Source organism: Mastigoproctus giganteus, chromosome 10 (genome assembly GCF_048544385.1).
Source record: "Mastigoproctus giganteus isolate SK-2022 chromosome 10, ASM4854438v1, whole genome shotgun sequence".
Lineage (NCBI taxonomy): Eukaryota > Metazoa > Arthropoda > Arachnida > Uropygi > Thelyphonidae > Mastigoproctus > Mastigoproctus giganteus.
The window spans coordinates 187,739,359-187,762,868 of NC_143584.1; the positions used below are offsets into that span (position 1 = coordinate 187,739,359).

At 39.1% G+C, this 23,510-nt stretch overlaps 1 protein-coding gene across 1 annotated transcript in view; it reads left to right on the forward strand.

The window, feature by feature from the left end:
- Positions 1-2,758: 2,758 nt before the first annotated feature.
- Positions 2,759-23,510, forward strand: part of LOC150079653 (medium-chain acyl-CoA ligase ACSF2, mitochondrial-like) — a 214,685-nt gene continuing 193,933 nt past the window's right edge. The window contains exon 1 of the mRNA XM_090382505.1: positions 2,759-2,874. Coding sequence (XP_090238631.1) covers positions 2,849-2,874 — 26 coding nt within the window. The 5' untranslated portion in view covers positions 2,759-2,848. The remainder of the gene's footprint in view (positions 2,875-23,510) is intronic.

The window sequence follows — 23,510 nt, forward strand, 5'->3', positions numbered from 1 at the left end:
TTGGTTCGCTAGTGTTATGATTTATATTGCGATTAAATGTAATAAGTACGAGACTTGGTCACCTCTTGCGCGCGAATATACTCACTACAGCCGTTGTCACGGTAGGAATGATCTGCTTTCTTCTTGCGCATTTTACAGTTGGGACAAGTTGCAGGAGAAGAACTGTCAGGACAAGACTCAATCTGGTGCCCCTGATTGCCACAGTGCCCACAAGTATATTCAGGTTGATGGCAATTACGTGCAGAGTGCCCGTAACCGAGGCATTTAAAGCATCGTGATGCTGTAATAAATTTCTTTACTCCATGTGATGCCCATCCAATATATACACGATTACCAGTATTTAATAGAATTTTCCCAAGAAAGTCAATAAACTATTCTTCAGAGCAAAAACCTAATCAAGAACAGCAGGGTCATCGAAATGGACTGTCTCATTATTCTGACCATTATCAGTTACTTATGTCCTTTCTTGGACCAGTGCAAGTGGGGGAAAATGTTGCCCTAAAATATCAACAATATTCATAGAAGGGTTCTGGAAATCCACCAGTCCAGCCTCCACCAGTTCCGGGGCAACGGTCAAATCCCCTGGCATGGAAGACGAGCAATTTTCGTCAGACATAGTTACTAAAGTTATTGAGATGTACAATAATTATACATAAGTTAGACATTCCTAAAACATCTTCAATAGACAATAATACAGATCATTCCAATTGTATAACATTTAAGACATTTATGCTATAATTATTATATTTATGATGCCATCAGTTAGATCACAACAATATTGTATCCAATTGTTATTTGAGATTAGAGTTAGTAATAAAGTGGCTTACTGCATCAAGGCTGGTGTCACCAATCAGAGACAGTCGTGGTGGTCACGCGATCAGCAATGGCAAACAAACGTATTTGTTTACTACCACGGGGGAGAAGCAATGGCTGCCTCCATAGGTACATAATTATAGGACAAAATTTACAGCTACGCAAAAACTAGTTTGTAGTGAGCCAATCATCTAAATAATAACATGAATCACTATTGCTATTCAAGAATAGTTCACTGACCACTCAAGTTTTAAAATAAGCAATATCAAGGTGATCCACCACAATAAATTGCAATGTTAGCAACAGCCAAACCTATATGGCATTTCAGCGCTCTGGTCTGTTGAAAGCAACGACGCACAGCCCGAAATTAAAATTACTCATATTTTCGAAATGATTTAGAAGTTGGGCACAAATAAACCATCAACACCTAGAGAACTTGATGGGCACAATTTTAATCTAAAGAGAAGACTTTGAACCACTTTGAAGACACCAAATATCAGAGCACTAAATTCATGCAACTCCGAATCACGTCAGGGAAAGTTCTAGGGGTTTTTCTCACATCCCCTAGAGACTGGAACATACTCGGCTTGCAATGGTTCGACGGGTAATCGGGTTTCAGCCAGCCAGCTGATGTCACAGCTTGTTGGATGGTAGGTAGTCAGCGTGGCTGTAGGTGCGGGATAAACCTGTCGACAGATATACAGGACCAAGAATCCCCAGTACAATCCTCCCTTTTTGTAGTCGCCCGTCGTGCTCCACTACCCATTCAATGAGCACCGTACCTACCCCTGTACACAGTGTTTGGTTACTTTTGGCAACATAGTACATTGTGATCAGAAATAGGTATAATTGATCGCACAATGAGAAGCAAAGATAAGTACACAATATGCCTATTCAAAAATTTTAATGAGAACATTAAAATCGGAACATTTTTTTTTATTAATTGTTGCAACAAGTAAAGCATTTTGGCACCCATCTTCCTTCTTCTATGTCCATTTCTCCATGAGTATTACAACGGCTAAGTGGCGAAAATCAACACATTTCCTTTATAGGTTAGTACCAGTAAAGCATTTTAGCACCCATCATCCTTCTTCTAAGTTCAGTTCTCCGTTAGTGTGAAAACATTTTATTATTAAGGAAGGTAGTGAGAGCGCACGGTGTACCTACCGCTGAATGCAATAAAGATATTATATACCCCAGCCACTGTGCCAACATTTGTACACTATTGTCACGACCCACGTGTTCCGCTAGATCATGAAGAAGCAACCACCCAGCCTATCAATGGCCGATAATCGGCCCCCTGTCGAAGTCCCTGTGTTGCGAATATCGGTAAACGAGACATAGTGCGGTTCTCTACAATCTCCTTGCACTTGGAAGTCGATTCCTGCAAGACAGAAATCTGTTAACCACGTCACACACGCGTTGCTTTGAACTCCACGATCTCTACGTTCGGTTTTATATCAGCCGAAGATTCTGCTCCATTGGTCCCGTGTTTTAATCATTTGTATGTCCAGTAACGTAGTAAACTCCTGTAGGGGCTCCAGTGGATTTTCAGGGCGTCTACCGTTAATTTATCGCTTCCATACAACACACTCTTTGGGAGCTCCGGTTCACTGTGTGCTTTGGGAGTGTTTGGTTACTTTTGGCAATACAGTATAGTGTACATCGTGATCAGGAATAAGTATAATTGATCCCACATGAGAAGCAAAGATAAGTACATAATATTCCTATTCAAAAATTTTAATGAGAATATTAAAATCGGCAAATTTTCCTTATTAGTTGCTACAGCAAGTAAAGCATTTTGGCACCCATCTTCCTTCTTCTATGGCAATTTCTCCTTGAGTATTACAACAGCTAAGAAGTTGGCGAAAATCAACACAGTTTCCTTATAGGTTAGTATAACTAGTAAAGCGCTTTAACACCCACTTCCTTCTTCTAAGTTCAGTTCTCCGTTACTCTGAAATCATTTTATAATTAAGGAAGGTAGTGAGAGCACGCACAGTGTTGCAGAGCTGTCCACGAAAAACAGAAAACGATGCAGCTGAATGACAATAAAGAAATGTAAGTCATGAAAGTTTAGCTTAAAATTTTAATTAATAGTATTTGCATTGTGTTTTTATTTCATGTAGTATAGTCGAAATGAATCTGCAGTAAATTCATTTGAAATTGACTCCTCTGAACATTTTATGGATGCCGCTTAGCGTTCCAAAGCAAACTCAGACATCTTTTGGGAGTAGTGTTTATATTAGTCGTTTTTTTGGGAGCGGGGAGTTGGCATATCAATGTTTGCTTTCGTTGTTGATGTTGTTATTGGGTTTTAGACGCATCGGTGACTGAGGCCATGTTGCTCCATGCATATTGGATGTAAATTGCGTGTGTTCTGAGATCGATTTTCTGTTTGCTAGATGAATAACCCGAGTTTCCGGGAGAGAAAACCATGCTACCCTTGCCTGAGATCGACAAACTCAGCCACATTGTGAAATAGGCCCATAAAAATTCATCACGTCATCGACGGGACTCGAGCTCAGGTCTTTTTCCACCTGGAGTAGGGTGGACGGCGATCCTACCAACTGTGCTACCCACGTGAGCTTCCATTAATAGTTGATCAGATCCTGTCCAAGTATTAAGCAATTGCCTATTCCAACGTCTAAAGAAAAATATACCTGTTAAAATCGCTAGCTTCTCACCTTTTGATTTTCCTGATTTTCCCCAGGCCTCTATGTGACTCTACTAAGTGGATTATGAATTAATAAAATAATAAATCTAAATCTAAATTATGACGTTCTCCCAGTCTTCAGGAGACTGGGAGAACGCCATATATCACTTCCATACCCTATGTAAGAAGATATCAAAATTCGTCTCATCACAAATATTACTGATAATCTTAGGAATCAAGAACATCTCTACCTAATAGAAGAGCACTACTATCACGCCCTTACCTCCTTCGCACAAGATGATTTTGAACGCAAGTGAACTAGACTTCAAAATGATCTACATACCGCCACTGTTCCCCGAATATCTCCATGTTGGATGCTCTCAACTCAATAACATTAACAGACATCCTCGGATGAGCATTCTTTCCTGCCGTTCCTCTGTTACTTTCTGCCTCTCTTGACTGTTCCTCCTGCACTCTTTTCTAATGGTTTTTTTTTTTTTTTTGTGGGCACTCCCTGGCAAGCTTAGGCGACCCCAAGGTTAGCCTAGCCAGAGTAATGATTTCAGACTACCTCGCACAGTTCCCCGTGCCATAGATGAAAACTAGGGGTCTATGGTGCTTCACGGGCCCTTAGGCTAAGAGGCCAGAAGGACAACAGAATCCTACATTACATAACATTCACACTTTCTGGCCATTATAGGGCTCTGTATTTTAGCACAAGAGGACTGATAGTGAAGCTGTGGGAGACCAACGGTGCCGCTTGTCCCTCAACACTATGTCTATTGCTGAGTTAGTTGATCTCAGGCGAGTTTAACAAATGTTTTTCCTCCGGAAGACCAAAGGTGCCGCTTGGCCCCTCAACACTATGTCTATTGCTGAGCTATTCGGTCTCAGGAGAGATTAGCAAATTGTAAGATGTGAAATCTTACAAATATAATATTTTGTGGAGGAGGGAGATTTATTTAAAGTAAAACTTATAATATGGCAATATGAGGGAGCGAACCTTACAGCCAGGGGATTAAATTAGACAACGTCTATACAAGGGGAGCGGTAAGTGAAAGGCTATTAGCAACCTAGGGACACTCCGACTCTCAGCTCACACAGGCAAACCAGAACAATAGAAACCTGTAGCAACTGCTATTAGTAGAAGGGTCAACTCTGGTAAACAATAGCGTGGTGGATCATGTGTTGTCGAGACTTTAATCGGTGACACCTGAAGAGGATAATAAGGTGGTAAAAACGGAACAAATGCTGGGAAGTAGATTTAAGTCTGTCTGGCTGGCAGTGATGGCAAGTTTTATAGATCGTGGGAAATTAGTCTGCTAAAGTATAACTATAAGCGGCTGACTTCAAAGGTACAGACAGCCTGAGAAATTTTACAAACTTCTTAAAATAAGAAGTTAGATCGAGCAATAAGGAATCAGCTTGAGAAAATAAAACGGGCAAATAAGAAGAGAGTGGAAGTTGATAAGATGAGTAAGATTGGTTAAACTGAAAACTAGGGCAGTTTGACATATGTAGGCGGTACAGAAAAGGAGATGAACAAAAAGTGAGTGAACAGGGGGAGAAAGGAGAGAAACCGCAGTTGAGTTTATGTGGGTTTTATGAAAATGAGTTAGTGGGATTCTAAGTTGAGTTTTTGTTGGTGCTAGGGAAAATGAAATAGTCAGTGGACACAGCAGTCGAGATTTTCGTCGAGATAGGTAAAATGAGTTAGTAACATGGACAGTTGAGGGTTCTGTTGTGGTAGGAAAAATGTGTCAGTTAACAGTTGAGTGTTTGGTCGTGGTGGGAAAAGAGAAGGGTAGCGCCCTGTGAAGTTTTCTTCTTAAAAAAAAAGTTCTTAATAGGTGGAGCGGAAAAACGAGGGTAGCTCCCTATGAGTTTTTCCTTGTGGTAAGTTTTAATAAAGTGGAGTGCAGAAGGAGAAGGAGTGGAGTGGAGAAGAATGAGATGCCCTATGAATTTCCCTTGTGATAAGTTTTAATAAAGTGGAATGGAGAAGGAGTTAGAGTGAGATGCCCTATGAGTTTTCCTTGTGATAGGTTTTAATAAGGTGGAGAAAGAACGCCAGTCCCAGTGCAGCAAAGAGTTCCTAAAAATCATCTGTAACAAATTCAGGTGTAGCTGATGAAAGAGACCCCCAGAAGGTACCCTGAGAGCCAGGAAAGCTTGGAACCTCCCCGGAAAGGAAAGAAAAAAGATAGAAGTACGTGAGATATTGTTAAGTACTGTAAGTTAACAAGGACTGTTAGTGAAACAGTATAGTGATTAATTAATGAAAAACAGAGATAGCACTAGAAGTAACATGATAGATAAATTATCTCTTAAGTAAATTATATATATATACTAACAGAGTTAATTAATTCAAAAAGGTTATTGTAAAATGCAAGAGAAACAAAAGATAAGTAATAGATTAAATTGTTGCCAAATGATTATAATATGTTAGAAGGATAATAAAGTTTATATAAGAAGTTTTGACTATGTTTAAGGACAGATAATTGAATCCTATGAGAAGTTTTGATTATTTTTTAAGGATAGATAATTGAATATAGTGTTTGTATTAATGAAAAATTGTTGGTCCAACTGAAAGACTAATAACAAATAGAGACTTTAGGAAAGTTATGATTGGTCTTCAGTGTATTGTAACCGAATGGTGAGAACACAGAGTATAATTATGAAAATAGGATATTGATTGTTAATATAAGAATAATATATGCAAGGTATCCTTGACTTAACCTTGTATGCATTTTACATGTTTTTTTTATTCAATTGTATATTATGTTGTATATATGTATGTAAATAAAAATTGTTGTTTGTTAATTTGGAGTTTGTTATTCCTGAACACTCAGCCTTTCCGAAGGGAATTATAAATAATAGAGAAGTTCCCTTGAGTCTGGAATTCTCCTAGGAAGTAAAGTTAGATGCGTAAGTGGGGGAAATAAGAATAAAGTGGACAAATACATAATAGGGAACAAAACAAAACGAAATAAAAAAAGAACAATAAAACAATAACTAAATATATAAACAATCATCATTTTGTTTTCTATCTCCCACAAAATGTTTTTCCTCCGGAAATTCTGGTTTTCGTCCAGTAAACAGGCAAATAACCGGGGAACACATGGAATTTACAGACAATACACTCGAGTAAATGAGAAATTCTCTGGCAGTACTAATATGACAATTTATATATAAATTCCAAGACATATTACAAAATGCGCATTTTCTTCTCGTTACATATACTCAGTCTCATACTGTGGGCTCATATATAAAGACGGGGTCGATGATCAAGAGGACTCAGCAGATACATCGCACCCGGGATCCCCGATGGAAAAGGACTCAAACCAAATAAAGATGTCACCCATTCAGTCTGGGCAAGGTCGAACGACAGGCACCAACGTTAATTCTTGCACCCGGATCCCTTAAACTCTAGGACGTCCCGTCAAAAGATGCTAATAAATTTGGAAATTTATTAGCATCGCCACTGCCTGAGACCACATTTGAAAATCGCCACTGCCTGAGACCTAAGCTTTTATTTAAAATAATGGGACTTAATACAAGATACAATTAACAATGGGAGTCGTTAACTTCTTTCCTCCTCATTCTTTGGCTGTTTTGAGATCTACCTATAAGGTTAATCAACTGCATTAACGATTTATGTTTAAACTCCGGGACGACTACGCAGTTAGAAGAGTTTTATTTTATTTAATTTAGATTTAAATACATTATAGTTGATGGACCCAGTTACATTGTGTTGTAAGGCATCGTTATAGTTGGAAGATAATTCTTTTAGGTATCATATATGTGTTAAACCAAGTAGTTAAATACTGTTCGGTTCAGCAATGACTTGATAACTCAGCTTAAGCTGTTTTAGTTGTGGTAAAAAAAAATATTCGGAAATCTCATAAAGAACACCAGATTAAGTTGATCGATTAAATCGAGAAGAAAAATTAAATGGAGATAATCTCCCATAATCTGAATTTTAAATAAAATAGTGTTTGGGTTCAAGCGCACAGGTACTTTAATCTTTATATAGGGTAAGAGCGAGCTGTTTAAACATTTCCTGTTAATTATTTTTAATATAAGTTTTATATTAATTTTAATATAAATTTAATAATTTGTATTAAAAATTATTTTCTAATATAAATTAATAATTAATTTATATTAAAAATAATTAAATAACTGAGGGGAGAACTGAAAAAGCTAAAGTTAAAAAGGGAGTAAGACAAGGATTCTTAGGGCGAAACACTATTATCACGTCACGTGAATCTCGTCATGTCCTTGTCATAGAGTAGTACTCTGTGGTCCCTGTTTAAAGTCAAGTAGAATGTAAAAGGTTACAAAGTAAGCATAATATGAATATTCTACAACCCTCTTTGTAAATAAGATAGAATGTCGTATTTGAGTCTTTAATTAAGGGTGCATTTCACCACCAACTTTATCGTCAGTTAATTCTTTCTTCCTAAATAATCATCTGAACAGGGTGTTTTATGATTTCTGCTTTTTTCAAATGTTAAAAAAGGGGTATCTTGGAAATTTTATTATACTTCCAAAAGGGGTACGTCAGGCAACCTGTAACGTTGTATACTTGTCATTCTCTTTGAGGAAAGCTGAAGCGAAATGAATTGCCACAGTTCATCCTCCTCTTCAGATTTTGAAGAAGATTTAGAAAATGCGTGCGCTTTTCTTATAGCCGATAAAACAAAAGAGTACGCAATGGATACACGACATCAACTGGAAGAGAACACGAAAAGGCAAATTCCATCATTTACTGAAGGACTTAGAAGAAGATGAAAATCGTTCCACGATATACTTACGGATGAATAAAGAATTTAATTTCCTATATAATCCAATTAAGTATGACATTCAAGGGAAAAATACACAATTTCGAAATTCAATCAGCGCTAAGGAAATCAGCTAAGGAAAAATTAGTTATATGTTAAAGGAAAGTTAAAATATTACAAGTTTAATTTTGAATAAGGACTTATTCTGTCAAAATACGAAACAAAAATTTTTAATGAAATTTAATAACAACAAAAAACTACTTCTCAACCCTAAAAATTGAACTTGTAAGAAATTGTTATGAGTTGTGCAAATTGAAATGATCGACTTGTTCGTCCTCTCAATTTGTAATTCTGTTGGTCTATTTTTCTCCTTTGTCCATTTTTGAGCGTCCCTGTAACTGGACATTCGCGGTGAGTATGTCGAGTAGCTGGTCGAATGCTTCGGAATAGGCACAGAAGCAGCGTCCTTGAAGTTGTTATTTGTTTTCGAATATTCTTACTTTTGCGCTGAAAATAGATTATTTACTTCAAATTTAATTTTCTATTAGCATTTCCTCCATTTTCCTCTTGCCACGCGGTCATGCCTAACGAAATTTCTGTTCGAACAGAAAAATCTGAGATCTTGACAATGTCATTCGGCCTTGAATGACATTGTCATGAATTCTGTCTCGACGTGTTATCTTGTGAATACAGCCAATTAGAACAGTGCTCTTCGAGCAATAAAATAATTGGTAAATATAGCTCCCCCACATTTTACCTTAGATTATGTATACAAGTGAAGTCTCGTGAAGTGGTAATAGTGTGTTTTTTTCACCTGGTTTGTTCAATGCTTTTGCCGAAGTGATAATAAAGGACGCACTTGGGAATAAGTGTGTGTGGGGGGGGGGGGGTAAAATACGTGAAAAGTACGTACAGGCTAAGTTTGCAGACGATCAGGCCATACTAGCAGGATGCACTGCTACACTGCAAAAAATGATCAGAAGACTAAATAAGAAAGCGCTACAGTATAGAATGAAGATAAACGTGATAAAAAAAAAGGAAATGATGATTGGTAAAAGGTCAATTCCCTTCCGAATTTAGATCGATGGAATAAGAATAGAACAAGTAGATCACTTTAAGTATCTGGAGCAATTATTTCATATCAAACAGATTCAATCCAGAATTGCAATGGCAATTTCAAGAATAAACTGTCGTTGATTACACAGGTCACAGGAAATTAGAAAGAAGGCAATAATGACACATATCTGGTCAGTGGCACTATATGCAGCAGAGACATGGATTCTTACAAAGAGACTTGAGGCCTTTTAGATGTGATGCTGGCACAGGATGGAAAAAAATAGATAGGCTGAAAAAGTGTCAAATGTGGAAGTGTTAAGACGTGTCCAAAAACAAAGGAAAATTCTTTATAGAATAAGATCAACTAGACTCAACTGGGTGGGCAATGTGATTCCACGTCATGGTTTGATTTTGGATTCCATGGAGAGGACTCTGGAGGGAAAACGCCCTAATGAAAGACCAAAAAGTACCACCATCGGGTATTGCTCATGAAGCAGGACTTAGAAATCTTGAGGAACTAAAACAAACAGCACTGGAGAGACGAAGGTAGAGACAGCTCCTCAGAGGAACTGACCGTTCACAAGACTGCATTACTGATGATGATGATAAATTTTAGACCGTGTGTGTTTCTTCTGAAGGCTGATGGTTTTAAATGATACTTATTTAGGTAAGAATAATAATGATTACCATTATAGACATATACACTGAGTGGACAGAAATCATGGGACACCCACCTAGTAACGGGTAGGACCACTTTTCGCTCGGATAAGGGTAGAGTGTAGAGTGTGTTTAGTGTCAAACGGCACCAGGGGTTTCCCCCATCTCCGCGTGCTATACATTGTGGGTGTGAAACAGAACACTGTCAATGCCAGAGGTTTAAAATTGTATGGATTTTGTACATGTGTAGTGTCGTGTACTGTTGTTCTTCTGGTCATTTAGCCGTTGGGCCCCTAATGGGACCCAACGTTGTCCACACTCTGCCTCGTGGAGGCAGACCAGGTACACCACTATTATAGTTATTTACTCTGGCAGGTCCTGCCACCTAATTTCCTAAGATTTCAGTGGCTAGGACCTTAAAAAAATAATAAATAAATAAATAAAATAAAATAAAATAAAAAAATAAATAATAAATAAATAAATAAAATAAAATAAAATAAAATAAAAAATAAATAATAAATAAATAAAATAAAAAATAATAAATAAATAAAATAATAATAAATAAAAAAAAATAATAATAATAAATAAAATAAAATAAAAAAATAATAAAATAAATTTTTTTTTTTAAATAATAGTAAAAAAAAAACCGTTATAGTTATGGGTTAGCCAAAAAGAAGTACTATTTATGCAACTAAATGTTGTTAAGTTTTTGGGTGTAGGGCTCAAGCAATTTAACAATGGTTCAGACACTAGTACTTATAATTAAAGGAGAGAGGAGGGGTGGGGAGACTCAAGACTGGGGGAAAAGACAAAAATAAGGGGTCCATAGAGAAGATAACCCCCAAATAAGTGGAGCAGACCCATGCCCCACCAGAGGGAAGAATGGGGCAGCGAGGGAAGGAGGAGCCCAGAAGTCACCGCCCCCTCCCGCCCAGGGAGTGGAGGAAAAGGGCCACTCAAGGGAGCGTGGCTTAAAAAAAAGAAAAACAAAAAATTTTTTTTTTTTTCTATAGAGGTCCCAAAGGAAGGTCTTGTATCTGGGTGAGAGCCAGTTTCGTTGAGTCCAAGGATGGTTAGTTTAGTCGTGGTGCCTGTTCTTGATCCCTGTAGATAGCAATAAGTGTCCTTCTTCGGGTGAACAGTCCCTGGGCGAATTTTGTCAGCTCTTTATACTCCTCTTGCGAGTCCAACAGGTTTGATTCCCTATCGCGAGGGAAGTAAGTCAGCTTTGTCATCAGGAGGCAGCGGCTCGGCTGGGTCGGCGGCTTTGGGTTATGGGTCGGCGGCTCCCATAACCTATTGCAGCTAATGATCGCCTGATGGTCTTGGTGGAGACATTTCTGGCACCTCCCTCGTTGAAGTCAGAGGTGATTTGTGCCACTCTCCCTCTCCGTTTGGCTGAAACAATGTGAGACAGACGTCGGCGTCCACATTTATCCACCACCTTTCTCCGCCCACAGTGTTGTCCACGATGAGATGTTATTCTGGAAATGGCGTATTCCTGATACACCCTTGATACTGTCAAATGGGGATAGTGCGATTTCTGTACCACCTCAGTGATAGTGACCCATGCGTTGGGCACCCACTATTGTCCCTCTTTCAAAGTCGGTTAACTCATGATGTTTATCCATACTGACATTGAATTACCGTCTACGTGAATGCGGTGTATCTATATACCTGCCAAGAGGTGGGTTCATCCACTAGTGTGAGGTGTGACAGCGTCGCGTTGCCAGGAACTAAGTATCCCATGAATTCTGTCCTTTCAGTGTATACTGTCCCGTCTCAACATGTATTTTATTATTATTGTTTGTGCTCTATTTTTTCGATTAATTGTGTTGATTTTATGTTCCAAACGGGACAAGCGGATTCTAGTGTAGGAAGGAAATATAAGAAAATAAGGTATTAGTTAAGGAGGAATTGTTTACAGAAGATGCGAACCGCTTGATGAATCCTATCTTTCTGTATGCTTGAAGATTGATATTATTTACGCGTGCTTGAAAAGAGAAATTGCAGGTGAAACTTACATCAAAACCTTTGATTTGCATAACTCGATGTACGTAATGAGATATGATTAATGGTATAATAAAGTAACGTGACTTTTCTAGGGGCTACAAAGGTCGGAATATGACATTTAGTGTTATTTATTTTAAAATTGTTTTTGATCGTCCAGTTCACAAGATAGAATCGCACCGTATTTAAGAATCAACACGCAACCTAAAAAATATATTTTCATTTTCTTTCACAGATCGCCATTTTTTTTTTTTTTTTTTTTTGTTTTCAGTCAGGGTTTAGTTAGTTCGTATCGTGCAGTAGTGCAGCGTTCTCCGTTTATTTTTCTGTTACTTTGCAGCCATCAGCCAGTGTGACCGACAATATAAACAATATACAGCGTCTAAAAATATTTGAAAATGACAGCCCAATAATCGAGCACTGTCTATCAAATATAAATGGTATAGCTTGTCATTAGAAATGTATACAAGTGAACTTACCTACAGAACTTCACAGCATCGCCATCATAGAGAGATACATTTCGTACTTCCTTCTGGAAAAAAGCAAACGATGTGAGCAGTTTCGGGAAACATGTTTTTATCCATTACCGTGCTTATAATTTGCCAACTTCTGTTGCATTATTCTTTTATTATATTTTGTAATGGTTGCCTTCTCTTCTGTCACTTATTCTGTTTCTTTGCATTAAATGAATTCGTTAGAGCTAATGCTATTCTCTTTAATGATTTTTATTAAATTAAAACACCAATATATCACGTTGGGTAGAGCTACAACTGCAACCAGCAATGATCATAGGGATGCCACCTGCATACAAGCGAAAGTTCAAATAAGAATTAGAAAAATTCAGAAATAATAAATTAAATTTTATTTTCAATATTTAATAAACTATCCTTTTATATTTCCTTAACAATTTTCTTCAGCACCGAAATGTGCTAAGTAATTCAGCTTGGTTCTTTTGTGTCCAAAAGTCATAGTAGTTATCATACTGGTAATAAGCCCTTTTTTTACAATGTGGCTGAGCTAGTTGGTCTCAGGCGAGGGCAACATGGTTTTTTTCTCTCGGAAACTCTGATTTTATGTCCAGCAGACAGAAAATCGGCCTCAGAACACAGGCAATATACATGGGGCAATATGACCTTAGTCCCTGATGCGCCTGAAACTCTACTATAACAACTGATAATAAGATTACATTGCATATGAAGTTGTTATTTTTTTCCTATTTTTAGTTTAAGTAGTTAATTGCTTTTGAAGGAAGCGTAATTCTTTGTATTCTGTGCTATTTATTACTGACGACATTGTTTTCAAGGACATGGCTTCTTCGTTATTTGACTGGGAATCTGATAAGTTTAACTGCGTTGTCGCTAATTCTTTCACAATTGCTTTGCTTTCTCAACACTGAGTGTAATAAGTTTCTAGGCACACTCATGCGGAAAGGGGGCGTAAAGAGGATCAAGCTTCCCAGAGAACATAATAATAATAATAACACATTGTTTTAGTCTTAGCATTAGTGACGGCATATGATGCAAGGAAACAATGAAAAATCTTTTTTTGTTGTTGTTATTTAATTATACTGTCACGTGAAGTTAATACCTCAGTTAATCTTTTCAAATTGCTTATTCGGTAGAGCAGAGAATAGTCTAGCTGTTTCCATGCGGGGTTAGATTTCATTCACTTGGTGCAGATCAGAAATGCTTTTCACGAATACCGAAAAACGTTTAAATTTTTTTTTCCTTTCTTTCTTTTCTTTTCTACTATGTTGTAACTGAGTCAGTTTGCGCTGGTAGCACGGTGGTATCGCCACCGTCCACCCACACCGGATGGAAAAATCCCGGGTTCGATTCCCATCGATCACGCGAGGAACTTTAATGGGTTTTTTCACTCCGTTCCTGAGTTAGCCGGTCTCAGGCGTAGATAGCAAGGTTCCCCCACCCCAAAAGTTGGGTTTTCTTTTCATCCAGCAAAACAGGCAAATCAACCAGAGAACACACGCAATTTGCAGATACAAATACGGGTTTATGTATTAAATTATATTGTTTCTGTTCCACCTAAATAACTAAAACTATAGTTCTCCCAATCCTTGAATTCAGTTCACCCATCTGGAATCCTCACATAAAGGCTTTAACTAACAAAATTGAAGCGGTACAAAAAAAAATTTTTGTCCGTTACCTTACGTACCGTAATCCCCTATTCTATCACTCAGTGTATTATGAATCGCTGTGTGATTACTTTCATCTGAGGCCTCTGTGCACTAGAAGAGTTATTGCTGACATCACCCTTCTAGCCAAAGTACTCACTGGAACTTATGAAGCACCTGATGTCCTTAGTAAAATAAACCTCAATGCTCCTTGCAGACAAGTTAGGAACCTTACAACGTTTCGCCTTGACTCTGCCACTACGGACTTTATGAGGTTCAGTCCACTGAACAGAATCAGCAAATCAGCAAATGACTCTCTCATTGACTTCTTTGACAACCCCCAATCAATGATGAACTCCATCCACAAGTTTGCCTCTTCTCTTCAAATGCAAAATAACTAGCTCTCGTCTAAATATTGTAGTTTATTATTATTTTTTTAAAATCATTTTTCTATTCTCTAACTAATTAATTTATTATTTATTTTACCGGCAACTTAACTTAATGCAATCCTCTTTTGTACATATGGTTTTAATTTCTAAATCTATATCAATATTTATCTTCCGTGTTGGATTTCATATTATTGTTATCAATCGTGTTCATTGTTCTGCTCTCAGATACACTGTTAATGGTTACCTGTTGTGTATCTTTTTGTTAAAAAAATAAATTTAATTTAATTTAAAAAAAAATAAATGGTAGGTGCAACAGGACCAGGGTATGTCTGCCAGGGGGAAAGGTTGATGACGTTGTAGAGCACATATCATCTTTTAAGGGTACAAAAGGTGATATTGTTGTACACGTTGGCACTAATGATATTAACAGTAGGTGACCGGCGGAATTACTTAACAAGTACAAGTCACTGTTGAAAAAAAGCGGTGAATTAGAATTGAATTTGAAAGTGTCTGTAAATCTGCCCAGACACGATAGGAGAGAGTATATGATGAGAGCCTCGTCGATTGTTATTATTGTTATTTGGTTTTTAGGAGTATTAGCAACAAAGGCCATATTGCTCCGGGATATGCGATGGTCATTCCCTGACCTTTCCACATCCTCCGTATTTGGAGGTGACGGGCTCGAACCCCGGTCTAATCAAGAAGTGCTACGCACAGCTGCTCCTTCCCACCTGGCTACGGAGGCGGCTGCCTCGTCGATCAATTCGACCCTGGAGAAATTGTGCAGGCTCAAGAGGTAGAATTTTTCTCAGCCTGGTCGGTGCTTGTTAACAGGAGAGACTGCTTCTACAGGGATGGGACACACTTAAATAGAAAGGGTGCAAGAATATTTGTGCTGATGCTATTGAGGCAGTGTTAGGTAGGTTGGAAAACTGCTAGCTTGGGGGGATACACGGAATAATAGATTAACAGTAGCCGCTGGCAGGGGTGAAAGTGAATCTTGCACTGCTTCTATTGGAATGAGCAGCAGCCTGGAAAACAAGATGCAGGATATTTCAAAGACTGCTGGGAGTCATTGCAGTACAAGTAAACACATGGGTTCTGTTAGGGTAGCTAAGAATAGGAACAGGTGCATGTATACTTGCATATACACCAATCCTAGAAGTTTGGTAAATTAATTTGATGAATTTGAGGTGTTGGTCAAAACATCAAAGGCAGATATTGTTGGGATATCAGAAATGTGGTATCACACAGATATAAGGAACGCAGAACTGGAATTTGGGGAGTACAATGTGTACAGGAAGGATAGACAGGCTAGAAGGGAGGAGCGGTCATGCTATTAGTTAAGAAACACATAAAATCCAAGTAAGTGAAGCCAGTCGACATCGCTGGACAGTGCAGTGTCGAGTCAGTTTGGTGTGACATAAGCATTGGGAGATCAAAATTGAGTGTAGGAGTGTGCTATAGGCCTAATGACTCCGGTGAGTATAATAAAAAAAATTGTACAGGAAAATAGAGTGGGCCAGTAAATCAGAGAGTCTTATAATGGGGGATTTTAATTTCCCAGATATTGATTGGAATAGTGTGTTGGTCACTCACACACTAGCAAGGTTTTTGTGGATTTATTGGATGATTGTTTTCTACATCAGCATGTGGGGGACGCAACTAGAGGCAGTAATACTCTTGATCTGATTATCAATAGTGATTCTCCATGCATTAAGAATATGTAGATAAAGGAACCACTAGGTGGCAGTGATCACAGTGTGCTCAAGTCGAATTTACTCAAAGAGGTAACTACTATCAAGGGTAAAGGAAGGGGTTTTTGCTTTCGTAAATGCGACTACGGAGGTCTGAGACAGTATTTAAATTCTATACAGTGGGACCAACTGCTGATGCTACCAAATACAAGTTCAAAATGGGAGGCATTCAAAGAATTAATCTTGGAATCTACTAGGCTTTACGTACCAACTATGAAATATTTTTCAAGGTTGAGGCCTAAATGGATATCAGACGAACTAATGAGACATGTGGCAGAGAAGAAAAATGCATGTGATACATAAAATTTAATGGGTGAAATGGAAGCATATGGTATATATAATCTGGTCTGTAAACAAGTCACAGAGGAGATTGGGCATGCAAAGGCAGTTTACGAGAAACCTTTAGCAAAGGATGCAAAGGAAAACAGCAAAGAGTTCTTTACTTATGTAAATTCTAGAAGGAAGGGGTGAATCAGATTGGTTGACTGGATATTGATGGTTCAACTGTTAATGATCCTGCTCAGGCGGCTAACAAACTAAATGATATTTTGCATCTACATTCATACATGAGTTATTCAAGGCAGAGGCGAATTAAACTCTGGCAGTGAGCTAGATGATTTTGTAATAACTAAGAGGAAAGTGGAGGTGAAATTATTGATGATAAACATAAAAATGGCACCCGGTGTGGATGGGACCTATCCAGTTATATTAAAGGAGGCAGCAAAAGAAGTAAGGAAACTGTTAGCCATAATTATGAAGCTTCCTTGGACTCAGGGGAGGTACCCATAGACTGGAGATGTGCAAATGTAACTCCAATTCATAAAGGAGGATCAAAGGGCAACACAAGAAGTAATTATAGACGTGTTAGTTTAACTTCTGTTCCAGGGAAATTAATGGATGCACTGTTTAAAGAAGCATTTCAAGATCATATAAACAAGACTTCAGTTATAGCTCAAACACAGCAGGGTTTTGTTAAGGGGAAGTCTTGTCTGACCAATTTGATTGGTTACTATGATGTGGTCACAAAAGAACTGGATGCAGAGAATAATTTTGATATTATATACTTGGATCTTAGAAAGGCTTTTGATACTGTTGCACATGGAAGACTGCTGTACACATTGTAGCAGTGTGGCATTGGAGACAAATTGCTGCTATGGATAAAGGGATGGTTGAGTGGGAGAAGACAGAGAGTGGTAATCAATGGACACTGCTCTTCGTGGACTAATGTTATTAGTGGAGTCCCTCAGGGTTCAGTGTTGGGTCCATTGTTGTTTTCTGTATTTATAAATGATATTGATGATGGTATATTAGGCTTAATGTCCAAGTTTGCAAATGATTCGAAGGTTGGGAGGATAATTAAGATCACCAATGACAGTACTCTGCTGCAACAGGATCTAGAAAAGTTGAGCAGATGGGTTGAGAGGTGGAAAATGAAGTTTAATATTGACAAATGTAAAGTACAACATAGGGGAAACAGTAATCCTGCAGTAACGTACCAAATATGTGGAACTACACTACTGACAGTTGCAGATAATCAAAAGCACCTGGGGTAATTGTGCAGGCTGATATGAAGTTTTCTGAGCAGTGCAGACGGTCTGCAAGAATAGCTCATGGTGTCTTGTCATTGATATACAGGAATATTTCTAGCAGGGATAAGGAGGTGATTATCCCCTTGTATATGGGAATGGTCAGGCAACACCTTGAGTACTGTATACAGGTCTGGAGCCCTCATTTTAAGAAGGATGTAGAGCTGTTGGAACGAATACAGAGAATGGTAACAAGATTAGTGAACGGAACGAAGGGTTGCTCTTACGAAGAAAGGCTTAAGTTTTGCAGGTTACAGTCTGGAGAATAGGCACCTGCGAGATGATCTGATTGAGGTGTATAAAGCCTTGAATGGTTTGAGCATGCTCAATGCTGATGGGATTCTTCCTCTTGCTCAGAATAATCACCTGAAAGGGCGTAAATTCAAATTGACGAAAGACAGTTGTAGGATAGATGTGAGGGTTTGCCTTTAGCCAGTGCGTAGTTGATTGATGGGACAGACTTTCATCTTTTGTTGTGGAAATTGACAGCCTAAATAAATTTAAGGCTGAGTTGGACAGGTATTTGGAATAAATGGGTGGGTGAAATGGGAGCGGTTTTTTTTTTTTTGGCTGATGCTGCATAAGCTTGCTTTCTTGTATGGCATGCCTCTACTAATGCTAATTACGGCGAATCATAATATAATGATTTGAATTTTTTTTTTTTTTTCTGTAACTGAGTTAATTGGGCAAGTATTAGATGGTATTTTCTTTCAGAAACTCGAATGTTTCGTGATGAAAAACAGGAAAACTATCCACCCAATACACACAGTTTACAGACAAGTGATACTAACGCTTCGTGGCCTAATTACCTCGACGAAACTTGAATATAACTCAGCCCAATCCATTGCTGCACAGTTTCGTGTTGCATTATTTTTATTATCATTATTTATATTTTAATATTAACATTCTTCTCTTCTTGGTGATTCCCTTCTCTCTCCCTCTCTCTCTCTCTCTCTCTCTCTCTCTCTCTCGATAACTGTAAAATATTTTGGCTGTTGCAGCATAAGCCTCAGGCTTCCTTGTACCATATGGCTAATAATAATAATAACAACATTTTATTTTTAATTTTTTTATATTTAAAATATTTTAATATACCCTACTCTACCCTACCAAAAGTATTTGGACGCAACCCTGTCAGCGTAGGTGAATGACACGAACAACGCCCTCGTGGGTTGCACAGTTGGTAGAATCGCCGTCCTTCCCGCACCGTGTGGAAAAGACCAGAGTCCCAGTCCCGTCGATGAATTGAGGATTTTTTATTCCCTTTTCAACAAAGTAGCTGATTTAGTCGGTCTCAGCAGAGGTGGAACTGTTTTTTCATCTGGAAACTCGGATTTTTCGTCCAGCATTTACAGAAGTATATACAGAGCAATTTGGCCCTAGTTGCTAATCCTCCTAAAATCTCACTATAACGATGCGAACGTGTGCGCAAAGCGGAAACAGGATTAAAAGTGTGCAGGCAATAGGAGAGATATTGCCTTCACGAGTAGCACAGTTGATATAATCCCTTCCTCCCTACACCGGATGGAAAAGACCTGAGTTCAAAACCCATCAATGACTCGAGTAATTTTTATGGTCCTTTTTCATAACATGGCTAAGTTCGTCGGCCTGAGGAGAGGGCATTCTCCCGAAACTCGGGTTTTTTGTCCAGCAAACAGCAAATGATGGTCCTTGAGGTTGTCACAGACATTCTCTCAGACATGCCAGACAAGCTGTAGTTGCTACCTGGGAGTCTAAAACGCTAATGGAACTCATATTTCGGTGACACTCAAGTCAAGTGGACCCAATTTCGGCAAAGTCCGGACGGTCTGTGACAGCCAAATCCTCTGCTTGCACCTTCACGATGGTGGGACTGTTAGTAATCCTGGGTATAACCTCCATGCACAAGTACATGGTGGGTGACCACCCAGGTGTAAGCCAACGTAAGCAGGGGTCGAGGTGTGACGCCCACACCACCTGGAGGAACGCCGCCCCTCTATGTTATCAGGCAGTACTAGGTGGTAGATGACTCTCATCAACCACTGAAATACCACCACTTTGCTTATTGGAGGTTTGAAGTGGTGGAACCCATGTTTAGTCTCTAGAGCTAAGTTCTGGTCAACCCATCCCTATGTCTTCCATCATGCAGTATGATTGATGACTTTTGAGGTTATGATGAACGTCGTGGCGAGATCCAATATTCCTTACATTTCGAGGGTACAGCTCCAAAACGGTGTTCGCAGGCCGGCCGCTAGTTAGTACACTGGACCAAACCTATTGGGTAACTCTCTAGGAGGCTTCCGGATCAGCTAGTGTATAATCTTGCTACGTCTACTCTGCCACATAGTGACTGGAGGGAGTCCGAGTAGTGTGTATGCGGGGAGCTTTGTGGAGGCCACGTTATGTAAAGGATCTGGGTACATTCTTACCACGTGTATGCCATAGCCAAATATTTCATTACTTCATACTGCATGTCCCATCCACTTTTTCTTACTATTGAATACACCATGAATTGTCAACCTAATAGAGCAAGCTTATCTGCGAAAAGATCAAAACATCCCAAGGACTTTAGCATTAGCATTAGCATTAGTAGAGGCATATGATGCAAGAAAGCAAGCTTATTCAGCATCAGCCAATAAAAAAAAAAAAAAAAAAAAAACAACCACTACTCCCATTTCACCCCTCAATTCGTTCGAAATACCTGTCCAGCTGAGCCTTAAATTTGTTTAGGCTATCAACTTCAACAACAAGCGATGGAAGTCTATTCCACAAACCAACTGCCCGCTGGCTAAAGGCGAATTTCCGCACATCTATCCGACATCCGTCCTTCCTCAATTTGAATTTATGCCCTCTCAGGTGATTATTCTGAGCAAGAGGAAGAATCCCATCGGCATTGAGCATGCTCAAGCCATTCAAAGCCTTGTACACCTCTATCAGATCACCTCGCCGATGCCTAGTCTCCAGGCTCTGTAATTTGCAAAACTGAAGCCTTTCTTCGTAAGAGCAACCCTTTGTTCCATTCACTAATCTTGTTGCCCTTCTCTGTACTCGTTCCAGCAGCTCTACATCCTTCTTGAAATGAGGAATCCAGACCTGTATACAGTACTCAAGGTGTGGCCTGACCAATGCCTTATACAAGGGAATAATCACATCCCTGTCCCTGCTAGAAAAATTCCTGTATATCATTGACAAGACACCATGAGCTACTCTTGCAGCTCGTCTGCACTGCTCAGAGAACTTCATATCTGCCTGCACAATTACCCCCAGGTCCTTTTCATTCTCTACCACTGTCAGCGTAGTACCACAGAGTTGATACGTTGATCTGGGGTTACTGTTTCCCATATGTAGTACTTTACATTTGTCAATGTTAAACTTCATTTGCCACCTCTCAGCCCATCTGCTCAACCTTTCCAGATCCTGTTGCAGCAGCATAGTATCAGTAGTGTCCTTAACAACCCTGCCAACCTTTGTATCGTCTGCAAACTTGGACATTAAGCCTGATACACCATCATCAATATCATTTATAAATACAGAAAACAACAATGGACCCAACACTGAACCCTGAGGAACTCCACTAATAACATTAGTCCACGTTGAGCAGTGTCCATTGATTACCACTCTCTGTCTTCTGCCACTCAACCATCCCTTTATCCATTAGAGCAATTTGCCTCGAATGCCACACTTCTCCAATTTGTGCAGCAGTCTTCCATGCGCAACAGTATCAAAAGCCTTTCTAAGATCCAAGTATATAATATCAAAGTTATTCCCTGCATCCAGTTCTTTTGTGACTACATCATAGTATCCAATCAAATTGGTCAGACAAGACCTGCCCTTAACAAACCCATGCTGTGCCTGAGCTATAACTGAATTCTTGTCCAGATGATCCTGCAGTGCTTCTTTAACCAGTGCCTCCATTAATTTTCCTGGAACCGAAGTTAAACTAACAGGTCTATAATTACTTGTGTCAGCCTTTGATCCTCCTTTGTGAATTGGGGTTACATTTGCACATCTCCAGTCCATGGGTACCTCCCCTGAGTCCAAAGAAGCTCTCATAATTATGGCTAGGGGTTTGCTTACTTCCTTTGCTGCCTCCTTTAATATAACTGGATAGATCCCATCCACCCCGGGTGCCTTTTTTATGTTTATCCTCAACAATTTCTCCTCCACTTTCCTCTCAGTTATTAGAAAATCATCTAGCTCACTGCCAATGTTTACTTCACCTACGACATTCCCCTTCCTGAATAACTCCTCATGTGTGAATGTAGATGCAAAATACTCGTTTAGATTGTTAGCCACCTGAGCTGGATCCTCAACTGTTGAACCATCAACATCCAGTGGACCAATCTGATTCATCCCTTTCCTTCTTGAGTTTAAATAGGTAAAGAACTCTTTTCTGTTTTTCTTTGCATCCTTTGCCAAGGATTTCTCATAATCTGCCTTTGCCTGCCTAATCTCCTTTGTGACTTGGTTACAGACCAACTTATATCTATCATAGGCTTCCACGTCACCCATTAATTTGTATGTATCCCATGCATTTTTCTTCTCTGCCATATGTCTCATTAGTTCATCTGACAACCATTTAGGCCTGAACCTTGAACAATATTTCTTGGTTGGTATGTAAAGCCTGGTAGCTTCCAAGATTAGTTCCTTGAATGCTTCCCATTTTGAATTTGCTGTTGGTAATATCATCAGTTGGTCCCACTGTATAGAATTTAAATACTGTCTCAGACCATCGTAGTCGCCTTTACGAAAGCAAAAACCCTTCCCTTTACCTCTGATGGTAGTTACCTCCTTGAGTAAATCCCACTTCAGCACACTGTGATCACTGCCACCCAGTGGTTCATTTATCTGCAGATTCCTAATGCATGAAGAATCACTACTGATAATCAGATCAAGAGTATTACTCCCTCTAGTTGCCTCCCGAACATGCTGGTGTAGAAAACAATCATCCAATAAATCCACAAAAGCCTTGCTAGTGTGTGAGTGACCAACCCACAAATTCCAGTCAATATCTGGGGAATTAAAATCCCCCATTATAAGACTCTCTGATTTACTGGCCCATTCTATTTCCCTGTACAGTATCTTATTATACTCATCAGAGTCATTAGGTCTATAGCACACTCCTACTCTCAATTTTGATTTACCTATGCTTATGTCACACCAAACTGACTCAACACTGCACTGTGCAGCGATGTCAACTGGCTTCACTTCCTTGGATTTTATGTGTTTTTTAACTAATAGCATAACCCCTCCTCCCTTCCTATCCTGTCTATCCTTTCTGTAGACGTTGTACTCCCCAAATTCCAGTTCTGCATTCCTTATATCTGTGTGACACCACGTCTCTGATATCCCAACAATATCTGCCTTTGATGTTTTGAGTAATACCTCAAATTCATCAAATTTATTTACTAAACTCCTAGCATTAGTGTACACGCAAGTATACATGCACCTGTTCCTATTCTTAGCTACCCTAACACAACCCATGTGTTTACTTGTACCGCAATGACTTCCAGCAGTCTCTGAAATATCCTGCATCTTGTTTTTCAGGCTTCTGCTCATTCCAATAGAAGCAGTGCAAGAATCTCTTTCACCTCTGCCAGTGGCTACTGTTAATCCATTAGCCTTTGTCTCCCCCCAAGCTAGCAGTTTTCCGACCCACCTAACACTGCCTCGATAGCATCAGCAAATATTC